Here is a 13,102-nt window from a genome sequence, read left to right as displayed (position 1 = left end):
CTGGTCCTGAATCCCACTCAACTTGCCCTCTCACCATAACCTTTGATGCCCAGACCAATCAGGAAACTATTAAGTTTTGCTTTAAATGTACCCTTGGACTTGGCCTCCACAGTTGTCTGTGGCAGAGCATTCCACAAATTCACTACTCTCTGGCTAAAAAAATTCCTCCTTACCTCTGTTCTAAAAGGTCGCCCTCAATTCTGAGGCTGTGCCCTTTAGTTAGAACATAAAATAGTACAGCACAGTATGGGCCCTTCAGCCCACAATGTTGTGCTAACCCTTAAACTCTGCCTCCCATTTATCTCCCCCCCCCACCTTAAATTCCTCCATATACCTGTCTAGTAGTCTCTTAAATTTCACTAGTGAATCTGCCTCCACCACAGATTCAGGCAGTATATTCCACACACCAACCACTCTCTGAGTAAAAAACCTTTCTCTGATATCCCCCATGAACTTCTCACCCCTTACCTTAAATCCATGTCCTCTTGTATTGAGCAGTGGTGCTCTGAGGAATAGGTGCTGGCTGTCCACTCTATCTATGCCTCTTAATATCTTGTATACCTCTGTCATGTTGCCTCTCATCCTCCTTCTCTCCAAAGAGTAAAGCCCTAGCTCTGGACAACCAGCCATAGGAAACATCCTCTTCACAGCCACCTTATCTAGTGCTTTCATCATTCGGTAGGTTTCAATGAGATCCTTCTCCCCCACAGCCTTCTAAATTCCAGTGAGTACAGCCCCAGAGCTGCCAAACACTCCTCATATGTTAACCCCTTCCCCCTTCATTCCCAGAATCATCCTCTTGAACCTCCTCTGGACTCTCTCCAATGACAACACATCCTTTCTGAGATATGGGGGACAAAACCGTTGACAAAACTCCAAGTATGGCCTGACTTATAAAGCCTCAACATTATCTAGTTGTTTTTAATTCTATTCTCCTTGAAATAAATTGTCAACATTGTATTTGCCTTCTTTACCACAGACTCAACCTTCTGAGAGTCTTGCTCAAGGATCCCTAAGACCCTTTGCAACTCTGATGTTTGAACCTTCGTCCCATTTAGATAATAGTCCGTACTATCGTTACTTTTACCAAAATACATTTACATACATTTCCCAATACTGTATTCCACCTGCCACTTTTATGCCCATTCTTCCAATTTATCTAAGTCCTTCTGCTATTGCATTACAGGATTCCCCCGCAATCCGAAGGCAGAGCGTTCCTATGAAACTGTTTGTAAACCGAAATGTCGTAAAGCGAAGAAGCAATTACCATTAATTTATATGGGGAAAAATTTTGAGCATTCCCAGACCCAAAAAATAACCTACCAAATCATACCAAGTAACACATAAAACCTAAAATAACACTAACATATAGTAAAAGCAGGAATGATATGATAAATATACACCCTATATAAAATAGAAATATTGTACATACGGTGTAGTTTCACTTATCAAAATCAGGAAGACAGCAAACCAAAGTCGATTTGGAGAAAAAAATCAGTATGTACATGCATGCGCGAACAACTGCCCGCACAAGGTTTCATGGTCATTGTAGTCTTTCTCGGGGTAAACACATGTATAAAACGGGTGCCTTTTTCTCGTAAAAGCGAAAATCCTCTTTGGTTAGCGAAAACAGGTACTGATGTAGGTCTTTCGTAACAGCGAGTTGTCATAAAGTGAGCATTTGAAAAATGGGGGACACCTGTACTTTCTCAGCACAACCTACCCCTCCACCTAACTTTGTATCATCTGCAAACTTTACCACAAAGCCACACAGGAACTTAAAGCTGTTCTCCCTTTCCACCACTGACCCCTTAATGAGAACTGGTGCATGTTCTCCTGACTTCCCCTCCCTGAAGTCCACAGTCAATTCCTTGGATTCTAAAGGACATCCCTTTAGATAAGGAAAACATAGAAAACCTACAGCATAATACAGACCTTTCAGCCCACAAAGTTGTGCTGAACATGTCTCTACCTTAGAAATTACTAGGCTTACCCATAGCCCTCTATTTTCCTAAGTTCCATGTACCTATCCAAAAGCCTCTTAAAAGACCCTATCGTATCTGCCTCCACCACCGTTGCCGGCAGCCCATTCCACGCACTCTCCACTCCCTGCGTAAAAAAATTTACCCCTGACATCTCCTCTGTACCTACTCCCCAGCACCTTACACCTGTGTCCTCTTGTGGCAACCATTTCAGCCCTGGGAAAAAGACGCTGACTATCCACACGATCAATGCCTCTCATCATCTTATACACTTCTATCAGATCACCTCACATCCTCCTTCGGTCCAAGGAGAAAAGGCCAAATTCACTCAACCAATTCTCATAAGGCACACTCCCCAGCCCAGGCAACATCCTTGTAAATCTCCTCTGCACCCTTTCTATGGCTTCCACAACCTTTCTGTAGTGAGGAAACCAGAACTGAGCACAGTACTCCAAGTGGGGTCTGACCAGGGTCCTATATAGCTGCAACATTACCACTCGGCTCCTAAATTCAATTCCATGTTTGATGAAGGCCAATACATCATACGCCTTCTTAACCACAGAGTCAACCTGAGCAACTGCTTTGAGCATGCTATGGACTCGGACCCCAAGATCCCTCCGATCCTCCACACTGCCAAGAGTCTTACCATTAATACTATATTCTGCCATCATATTTGACCTACCAAAATGAACCACTTCACACTTATCTGGGTTGAACTCCATCTGCCACTTCTCAGCCCAGTTTTGCATCCTATCAATGTCCTGCTGTAACCTCTGACAGCCCTCCACACTATCCACAACACCTCCAACCTTTGTGTCATCAGCAAACTTACTAACCCATCCACCAGTTCCTTATTCAGGTCATTTATAAAAATCACGATGAGTAAGGGTCCCAGAACAGATCCTTGAGGCACTCCACTGGTGAATGACCTCCATGCAGAATATGACCCGCCTACAACCACTCTTTGCCTTCTGTGGGCAAGCCAGTTCTGGATCCACAAAGCAATGTCCCCCTTGGATCACATGCCTCCTTACTTTCTCAGTAAGCCTTGCATGGGGTACCTTATCAAATGCCTTGCTGAAACCCATATACACTACATCTACTGCTCTTCCTTCATCAATGTGTTTAGTCACATCTTCAAAAAATTCAATCAGGCTCGTAAGGCACAACCCGCCCTTTACAAAGCCATGCTGACTACTCCTAATCATATTATACCTCTCCAAATGTTCATAAATCCTGCCTCTCAGGATCTTCTCCATCAACTTACCAACCACTGAGGTAAGACTTACTGGTCTAAAGAGGAATTTCTTTCGCCAGAAGGTGGTGACTCTGTAATTTATCACCACAGATTGTAGTAGAGGCCGAGTCATTGAGTATATTTAAAGTGCAAGTTGATAGGTTCTTCGTTAGTAAGTGAGTCAAAGATTATGGGGAGAAGGTAGGAGAATGAAGTTGAGAGAGATAATAAATCAACCATGATGGAATAGTGGAGAAAGCTCGATGGGCTGAATAGCCTGTTTCTGCTCCTTTTTCTCATGGTCTTGCGGACATTGAGTGTAAAATTGTTGTTGTGATACTACTCGACCAGCTGATCTTTTTCTCTCCTACCACTTCCTTCTACATTCAATCCTACTACATCACTGTAGGTGATCACAAAAGAACAAAAACCTCTTGGAAAGATGAGATGAACATATCACTTGTATGGTCTTTGTACGAATTTAGCATCAATAGTAAGTCTTTGTCAATACTTAAAGATTAAATATCAGCTTTATTTGTCACGTACATCAAAACAGACAGTGAAATGTTTGTGTTAACAGCCAACGTAGTTTAAGGAGATGTTGAGGGCAGCCTACAACTGTTAGCTTCCAGCATCAATTTAGTGTACTCACAGCCCTAACCCATGTCTTTAAAATGTGGAAGGAAACCAGAGCACCCAGAGGAAAGCCACATGGTCACGGGGAGTACATACAGGCAGTGGCAGAATTGAACCCAGGTCACTAGCCACTGTGCTGCCCTTCAGTGTACTGAAGCGTTCACAATAAAGTCTGCCAGCAATTGCAGTATTTAAATCAAAATATTCACTGCTCCTTCAACGTGTTTTTATTTCTGTATTTCAGGAAGACGGGTTTATCAGTTACATAAGACGAATGAAGGGACAAGACTACGTGAAGGCAAGGGAGGAGTTGTAACCTTGCATACCTCACTTGCCACTGCACTGCGACAAAACCCTGTTTCCATCACTACTGTACTGAAACTTCACACTTTCCAAGGACTAAGGGTTTTGAAAAATGAAGAGTAAGCAATTTATATAAAAATAATTATAACAGTGGATCACTTGTAGTTCCTTTTTTTAAAAAAAGGACAGCATAGTGCTACAAGAAAAGTATAATTAGAATTTGAACGTCACATTATCCACTCTTGTGTCCAAATACAAAGTTTGTAACTAGTGACCAACTGGTATAATTTAACCTGTGCCAATATTTCCAGACTTTCACCCCTGCTGTCTGCAATATCCCACTTATGGGATAATTTTTCAAAGGATTCAAAATGGGGTTCAATAATTGCAGGAAAAAGCCATTCCTTCAGACAGTTTGAAGACACACGTGTGCACAATGTGGAGCCAGGCTGAAGCATCCATCTGCCTTATTTATCCGGCTGGACTGAGCCATTCTTGCACACCAACAGAGAAACATTACAGTTGGACCGCATCAGCCAAGCTCTAGCTCGTGTTCTATGCAAATGTTTTGTAGCTGCAGATTTTCTACAATAAGGTCCATAAATTTGGATCAGGTTGCCTGAGATTGCTGGGTTTTTAATTAGAGGGTGAGGGTAATAGTTGTGGGGTGGGGGGGTGCTGAATCAGAAGCGGTTTCAAGTTTTAATCAAACTGCTCAGGGATGATGGAAGTAAGGTCCAAATGCAGCAAGTTAGATGTGATTCAGTTTGAATTCCATAATAACACATGATGTCAGGATTACTTGCTACAGATTTGGTAAGTAGAAAGTTAAACAAAATGGAAAAGTTATCTGTATGAATTCAAGCTTTGGATATTAGTCCATGAATGACCAGCTATTTTTGAATTGCATGTTCAAATATGGAAAATTTGACCTATTGAAGAAATCTAATAAAGTGATTTTTTTGGTGTTTTACTTGTGCTCATTTTATAAATTCCATTGCTGTCCAAGATTTTGTGGATTATATATCAGATTATCATCACAGGTTTAAAAAGTCAAAGAACTCCAAACACAAGGTTTTATCTTATGTTACTTTTCCTACTGGGTTGACATCGATTAACTATTAGGGATATTAGTTATGTTCAAGACTCTTAAAATTTCCAACTTCCTCTGTACACGTCCTCTATTTGAGTCGATGTATTACCTTCTGTTTCATTCCATTGTTTCTCAAGTAAATGATTCCAGGTTTGAATGACTTGTCATATGAAGAACGTTTAATGGCTCTGGGCCTGTATTCACTAGAATTCAGAAGAATGAGGGGTGACCAGAAAGAAGTGGCAGGTGAATGTAGTGTAGGGAAATGTATGGTCATGCACTTTGGAATAATGAATAGAGATGTAGACTATTAAAAATGGATCTTGTGCTTTCCTGGAATATGTGACTAAGGCCCAAGATGGCACCATTTACAGCAGCCGTGTTGTGTACTCCAAATTGGCATTATAATCTTCTGCTTGTCCCTCTACTTCTTTCTGCATTTCTCTTCCAAGAAGCTGAAAGTCACATCAGGTATGATCAATTGACTCTTGAACATCGGAAAGATGGCATTCAATAATAACATGCCGCTCTTCTACCACTGGAGCCCTCTGTTTGCACGAACCATGGGAGGTCCATTCGCTACAAGGAATTACCAAGGAAGCATTGTCAGAGGCGAGGAAGAAGAGCAGCATCTTAGTTAGGTTAAGACAGCATACAAACCGGCTGCCACTCTCTACCATACTCCTGGCCAACACACGGTCCCTGCACAACAAGCTGTGTGAGCCGAGAGCCAGAATCTCCTACCAGTGGGAAACAAAGCACTGTAACATGCTTTACCGAAGCCTGGTTGTCAGAGGAAATACCAGACCAAGCCACAAAGCCCATTGGGTTCTCTGTGTTCTGAGCGGACAGGTCTAAAGACCTCTCGGGGAAAAGTAAAGGTGGGTGAGCGTTTCACGGTGAACAATGAACAACCCAGGTAGCACGCAGCCCCTCAAATCCTTTTGCTCCCCGGATCTGGAGTACCTTATGCTGCTATGTTGACCTTTCTGGCTGCCTAGAGGATTCACATCAGTTATTATTACAGCTATGTACATCCCACCATAGGCTGATACCAACCAACCTGGCTGTCAATGAGCTTTGTGAAACCATCAATATCCATGAAACCACACCCCCAGAGGCTGCTTTCATCATCACTGGAGACTTTGACCTAGCGTCACTGACTAGAGCTTACCCACAGTTCTGCCAACACATCGAGGTGAGCACATGGAGAGGAAGCATATTCTACCACTGCTACTCTCCTTTCCACAATGCCTACAAAGCACTTTGCTGCCCTCCATTTGGAAAGTTTGACCATTCCTTCATCTTGTTCCTACGGGCAGAAATTGAAACAAGAAGCGGGCATAGAGAAAGCTTTTCACTGCTGGTCCAACCAATCAGACTTAATGTTACAAGACTGCTTTGATAGCGTCACCTGTGTATAGCGTATTTACGCTTTGATAGCGTATTTCAAGCTGAGAACATCTCCGAATATATGGAGGTGGTCACAAACTTCATTCAGAAGTGCACTGAAGACATTGTTCCCCAAAAATCTGTCCAAGTCTACCCAAACCAGAAGCCTTGGATAAATAGTTCAGTGCCTGTTGCTCTCAGAATGAGGGATAAAGCCTTCACCCCTGGAGACCAACAGGAGCTCAAAAGATGCCATTGTCATTTACATAGAGCCATCAAAGTGGCAAAATGGCAACACAGGGACAAAATGTAGTCACAACTCTGCGACAATGACGCAGTATGGCAAGGACTGCACACCATCACGGACTTCAAGAGGAAACACAGCAGTACAGCTAATATTGCCGCCTCTCTCCCGGATGAGCTAAATGCTTTTTATGCTAAATTCAAGGTTGATAGGACTGAGCCTCCAAGGAGAGCTGCTGACAAGACCTGCTCCTTGGTCATCTCCAAGACTGAGGTACATAGAATATTCTAATGTGTCAACAGTCGCAAGGCAGTGGGGCCCGACGTTATCCCAGGATGTGTCCTCAAAATGTGTGCTGAACAGTTGGCTGGTTTGTTAATGTATATTTTTAATCTTTCCTTCTCCCCATGTGTAGAGCCCTCCTGTTTCAAATCATCCTTCATTGTTCCTATATGTAAGAAAACCAAGGTAGCATACCTGAACAATTGATGTCCTGTTGCACTCACCTCAGTTATAAGCAAATGCTTTGAGAGGCTGGTTAAAGTCTACATCTGCAGCATACTACCACCCACACTGGACCCCTACAATTCGCCTACTGACAGGACCAGTCTACCGATGACGCCATAGCCACAGCACTACACACCGTCCTCACTCACCTAGAGAAAAGGGATGTTTATGTGAGAATGCTGTTCCTGGACTACAGTTCAGCATTCAACACCAGAATTGACAGGAAGTTCAGCCACCTCAGCCTGCACACCACCTTGTGCAGCTGGATCCCAGACTTCCTATCAGAATGGTAGTAAGGACGGGCTCCCTCACCTCTGCCCTTCTGACCCTCAACACAGGTGCCCCCCAGGGTTGTGTCCTGAGTCCCCTCCTCTACTCCCTTTACACCCACAACTGTACTGCCACATACAGCTCCAATCTCCTCATCAAATTTGCAGATGACAAGACTTTGATCGGCCTTATTTCTAGCAGCGATCAGACAGCCTACAGAAGAGAGTTTGACACCCTGACACAGTGGTGCCAGGATAACAACCTCTCCCTCAATATCCAAAAAACAAAAGAGCTGATTGTGGAACGGAGACAGGCTCTCCCCAATCAATGTTAATGGGTTAATGACAGGGTGAGCAGTTTCAAGCTCCTCGGTATACACATCACCGAAGATCTCACCTGGACTGTAGACACTGGCTTTGTGGCAAAAAAGCACAACAGCGTCTCTTTCACCTCAGGCAACTGATGAAGTTCAGCATGGGTCACCAAATCTCAAGCCCTTCTACGGGGGCACCACTGAGAGCATCCTGACTGGCTGCATCACTGCCTGGTAAGAGAACTGCACCAACCTTGATCACTGGGCACTGCAGAGAGTGGTACGGATAGCCCAGTGCATCTGTGGATGTGAACTTTCCTTCACTGAGGACATTTACAGCAGCAGATGTATAAAGAAGGCCTGGAAGATCATCAGGGACACCAGTTGCACCAACCATAAACTGTTTCAGTTTCTTCTGTCTGGCAAATGATACCACAGCATTAAAGCCAGGACCTGCAGGAAAGCTTCTTTCTACAAGCCATTAGACTTAAAATTCACATATCTACACATTGCAACAGAGTCATAATGCAAAGATTTTTACTCCCTCACATTGTGAGATGGATGTAAGATTTTAAAAAATTCTAATTTTAAAATCAAGGCAGGTACAGATATCGATTATAACTAACGTTTCAATGACAAACTTAGCCATCTGAAGCCCAAGAAGAGTTTATTTGTGTAAACTGTTTTCTAAATGGGAAGAAAATTCAAAAAACTGAAGTGCAAAGGGATTTGGAATTCCCCATACAGGTTTCCCTAAAGATTAACTTGCAAAGTGATAAGGAAGACGAGTGCAATGTTAGCATTCACTTCAATTCTGTAACTATTTGAAAACAATAAAAAAAGTTTAAAAAAAGAAAAAAAGAAGACCAGGATATAAATACAAGAATGGAATGCTGTGGATTTATAAGGCATTGGTCAAACTGCACCTGGAATACTGTGAGCAGTTTTGGGCCCCTTATCTAAGAAAATATGCAATGCCATTGGAGAGGGTCCAGAGGAGATTCATGAGAATGATTCTGGGAAAGGGTTAATGTATGAGAAGGGCTCAATAGAACAAATGGCCTAATACCTCTCCTATGTCTAATGGTCTTATAATTCCCATTTTGCAAACCCTACTTCAGCATACTTCCCTAAATTAACAAGCAAGACCACAGCAGAGGAGCAGTTGTTGTTATTATTGTCTCTCTGTCCAAGCACAGTTTTCATCTTCAGATGCTCCGTTCTTCTAGTTTGGAGTTAACTCTCACCACTGATGTACAACCCATCTGCACCCAACTGTCGGACCTCCATTTGAATGGAGACCAAACCAATCCCTTCTTCTGCTACCTAGTAGAATCTTCACTCACATTCAAGTTTTCATCTTCATTTTTTAAATGTGTCCTTAGCAATTTTTGCTTTCCTTTATCTCTTACAGTCTAGCAATCTTCTGCATTCTTCCCATTTGGGCCTCCTACATATCCCTGGTTTCAATGTGTGCCCATTTCCCCAGGCATAGAGTCAAAGAGTCAAACAGCATGAAAACAGGCCTTTCAGCCCAGCTGGTCAATGTTAACCAAGATTCCCACCAAAGCTATTCCAACTTGCCCATGTTAGGCCCTTCAAAACTTTCCTATCCAAGTACCTGTCCAAGTACCTTTTAAGTGCTGTTAATATACCTACCCCAAACAGCTTTTCTGGCAGCTTATTCCAGATGCAGACCACCTCTGCTGAAGTAAGTGACTCTTGGGATTCTATTAAATCTTTCCCCTCTCACCTATTTCTGGTTTCCCCAACCCTAGGAAAAAGACTGCACATTCACCCTATCTATGTCCCTGATAAGAGGGCACTATAGCGTAGTGGTTAGAGTAACACTATTGCAGTGCTGGTGACCTGGGTTCAATTCTGCTGCTGTCTGTAAGGAGTTTATACATTCTCACCAGGAACATGTGTGTTTCCTCTAAGTGCTCCAGTTTCCTCCCACATTCCAAATAGGTACGGGCTAGTAGGTTGCATTGGTGTATTTGGGCACCGCGGGTTTATTGGACCAGATGAGCCTCTTACCATGTTTTATCAATAACTGAATAATTTTCTACACCTCTGTCAAATCACCCTTCATTCTACACTTCAATGAAAAAATCCTAACCTCAACCTTTGAGCTCTGGAGCTGTACTCGCTGAAGTTTAGAAGAATTAGGGGGATCTCATTGAAAGCTATCGAATATTGAAAGGCCAAGATAGAATGGATGTAGGGAAGATGTTTCCTATAGTGGGGAGTCTCGCACCAGAGGCACAGCCTCAAAATGAAAGATGTCCCTTTAGAATAGAGGTGAGGAATTTCTTTAGGCAGAAGGTGGTGAATAGTTAAAGTGGAGATTGATAGGTCCTTGATTAGTAAGAGCACCATAGGTTATGGGGAGAAGGCAGAACAATCAGGTCAGAGGCATAATAAATCAGTCACGATGGAATGGCGGAGCAGACTAGATGGACCGACTGGCTTAATTGAGCTCCCATGTCTTATGGTGTTAACCACGCTCCATAATTCAGTTCCTCAAACTCAGCAACATCCTCGTAACTTTACATTGCACTCTTTCCTGTTTGATGATATCTTTCCTCTAGTAGGGTGACCAAAACCGAACACAATAGTCTAAATGCAAGCTCACTAATACCTTGTAGAACAGCAACATAACATAACCACAAGAGATTCTGCAGATACTGGAACACACGCAAACAACTGCAGGAACTGAGTAGGTCAGGTAGCATCTATGGAGAGGAATAAACAGTCAATATTTGGGGCCGAGACCTTGATTCAGCCTGACATGTCAACTGTTTGTTCCTCTCCATAGATGCTGCCTGACCTGCTGAGTTCCTCGAGCAACAAAATGTCCCAACTGCTATACTCAATACCCTGACTGATCAAGCGCATGCATTTAGAATTCTCCTGCAATCATCCTCTGGCTCACTTGAAAAAAATGCAAGGGACATTGAGTAAACCACAAAGACTTTAAAATAATATTTTTAAATTTTAGAGATAAAGCCTGCTGACAGGCTGAGGTCCTCAGTGAATGATGCATGGGTTACATCTGAAGTGTTTTCAGGGAGCTGTTCCACACAGCATCATTACTTTCCACATGAACTATATTTATTTATTCAGAGCAGAGCCACTTAATCTGAGGCTTTGAAAGCCAAAGCATCAGAGGTATCCTTATCTCCTTCATGACAACACCCTGTTTACAAATGGAGATCAAATAATACCTGCCTTCAAAATTCATCTGTGCATAATTCTAGCTGATGGATGATCTGCAACATAAAACGTCTCAGGTTTACATGAATCAATGGTCTTTTCTTGAATAAGGATTTTTACAGATGAGTAACAGATTGTCCATCAGCCCAATTATGAATCTTTTGCTAAAGTGCCAACCTAATTTTTCATTAATCTAGAAGCCTTTTTTTAACCTTTACTGGATAGAGAAGAACAAATTGGGATCTAAAGTCACTTTAGACCATAAGTCATAGGAGCAGAATTAGGCTATTCAACCCAACGAGTCTGCTCCACCAATCAATCACAGCTGATTTATTTGCCTTCTCAACCCCATTATCCTGCCTTCTCCCCATAATCTTTCACCTGCCCTCACAAATCAACTTCACATTAACCTCCCACAGTCTGAAGATGCACCGGTCATTATAAATTAGGCAGTGATTAGATTTAGGTTGATCTGCTTTCTCAGGGATTACTGGGGCAGCTTGGCTCTAAGAGCTGGAAGGGCCTACTCCACACTGTATCACTACATTAAATTAAATGAATATGTCCAATGACTGGGCTTCCACAGCCATCTGTGGCAATGAATTCAACAGATTCATCACCATCTAAAAGGATGTAATTGTATTCCGAGGTCGTGGCCTCCAGTCCAAGACCCCCCCCCCCCCCCCCCCGCCCACATCCACTCGATCTAGGCCTTCAAAGCCCTTATCAAGCCCTAGCTTTCTCTCTGTTATCATTGTACTTGCATTGATTTCTGCTAGAATGATTTCACAGCTTATAATTCTGTCTTTCACACAATGTTTTTACAGGACTACTTCACCCACCCAATGCCAACTGCCTACTTGCCCTGTTGTTTCCTTCAGTGACACAAATGAAAGAAGCAGCAGAGATAGAGGCCATTTGGCCTATTTTGTCTCCAAAAACTCAAAGAAAGAAACATCCCAGTTATTTGCACTGACTCTTTCCTCATTGAGATGAATCTTTCTCTTCCAAGTATTTATTCACCGACCTTATGCCATAGATTATAAGTCCCTGAGACATAGAAGCAAAATTAGACTATTCAGCCCATCGAGGCAGCTCCACATTTTATTATGGCTGATTTATTTTCCCTCTCAGCTCCATTCTACTGCCTTCTACCCATAACCTTTATCGACCTTACAAATTATGTACTTAGCAACCCTCCACTTTAAATGTATACAATGACTTGACCTCCACAACCATTTGTGGCAATGAATTTATATATTGACACATGGAATTATGAAATCATAGCCATTACTGAAACTTGGCTACAAGGAGGGGCAGGACTGGCAGCTCAATGTTCCAGGTTTCTGATGTTTCAGACATGATAGAGGCAGAGGGATGAAGGGTTGGGGGTGACTTTGCTAGTCCGGGAAAATATTACAGCAGTGCTTCGGCAGGACAGATTAGAGGGCTTGTCTACTGAGGCCATATGGGTGGAGCTGAGAAACAGGAAAGGTATGACCACAATTAATAGGGTTGTATTATAGACCACCCAATAGTCAGTGAGAATTGGAGGAGCAAATCTGCAGAGAGATAACAGACAACTGCAGGAGACAGAAAGTTGTGATTGTAGGGGATTTTAATTTTCCACACATTGATTGGGGCTCCCACACTGTTAAAGGTCTAGATGGGTTAGAGTTTGTGAAATGTGTTCAGGAAAGTTTTCTAAATCAATATATAGAGGTACCAACTAGGGAGGATGCAATATTAGATCTCCTATTAGGAAATGAGTTAGGGTAGGTGATGGAAGTGTGTGTAGATGAACACTTTGGTTCCAGTGATCATAACACCATTAGTTTCAACTTGATCATGGATAAAGATAGATCTGGTCCTCGGATTGAAGTTCTAAACTGGAAAAAGGCCAAAT

The 13,102-nt window shown here is 42.6% G+C and overlaps 1 protein-coding gene across 1 annotated transcript in view; it reads left to right on the top strand.

The window, feature by feature from the left end:
* Positions 1 to 5,131, top strand: part of pdia5 (protein disulfide isomerase family A, member 5) — a 211,341-nt gene extending 206,210 nt beyond the window's left edge. Inside the window, exon 17 of the mRNA XM_073046123.1 lies at positions 4,100 to 5,131. Within this exon, the coding sequence (XP_072902224.1) occupies positions 4,100 to 4,171 (72 nt within the window). The 3' untranslated portion in view covers positions 4,172 to 5,131. The remainder of the gene's footprint in view (positions 1 to 4,099) is intronic.
* Positions 5,132 to 13,102: the final 7,971 nt, after the last annotated feature.

This window comes from Hemitrygon akajei, chromosome 5 (genome assembly GCF_048418815.1).
Source record: "Hemitrygon akajei chromosome 5, sHemAka1.3, whole genome shotgun sequence".
In the NCBI taxonomy this organism is placed as follows: domain Eukaryota; kingdom Metazoa; phylum Chordata; class Chondrichthyes; order Myliobatiformes; family Dasyatidae; genus Hemitrygon; species Hemitrygon akajei.
The sequence above is the reverse complement of the archived record's forward strand: the minus strand, read 5'-3'. Positions and strand labels throughout refer to the sequence as shown.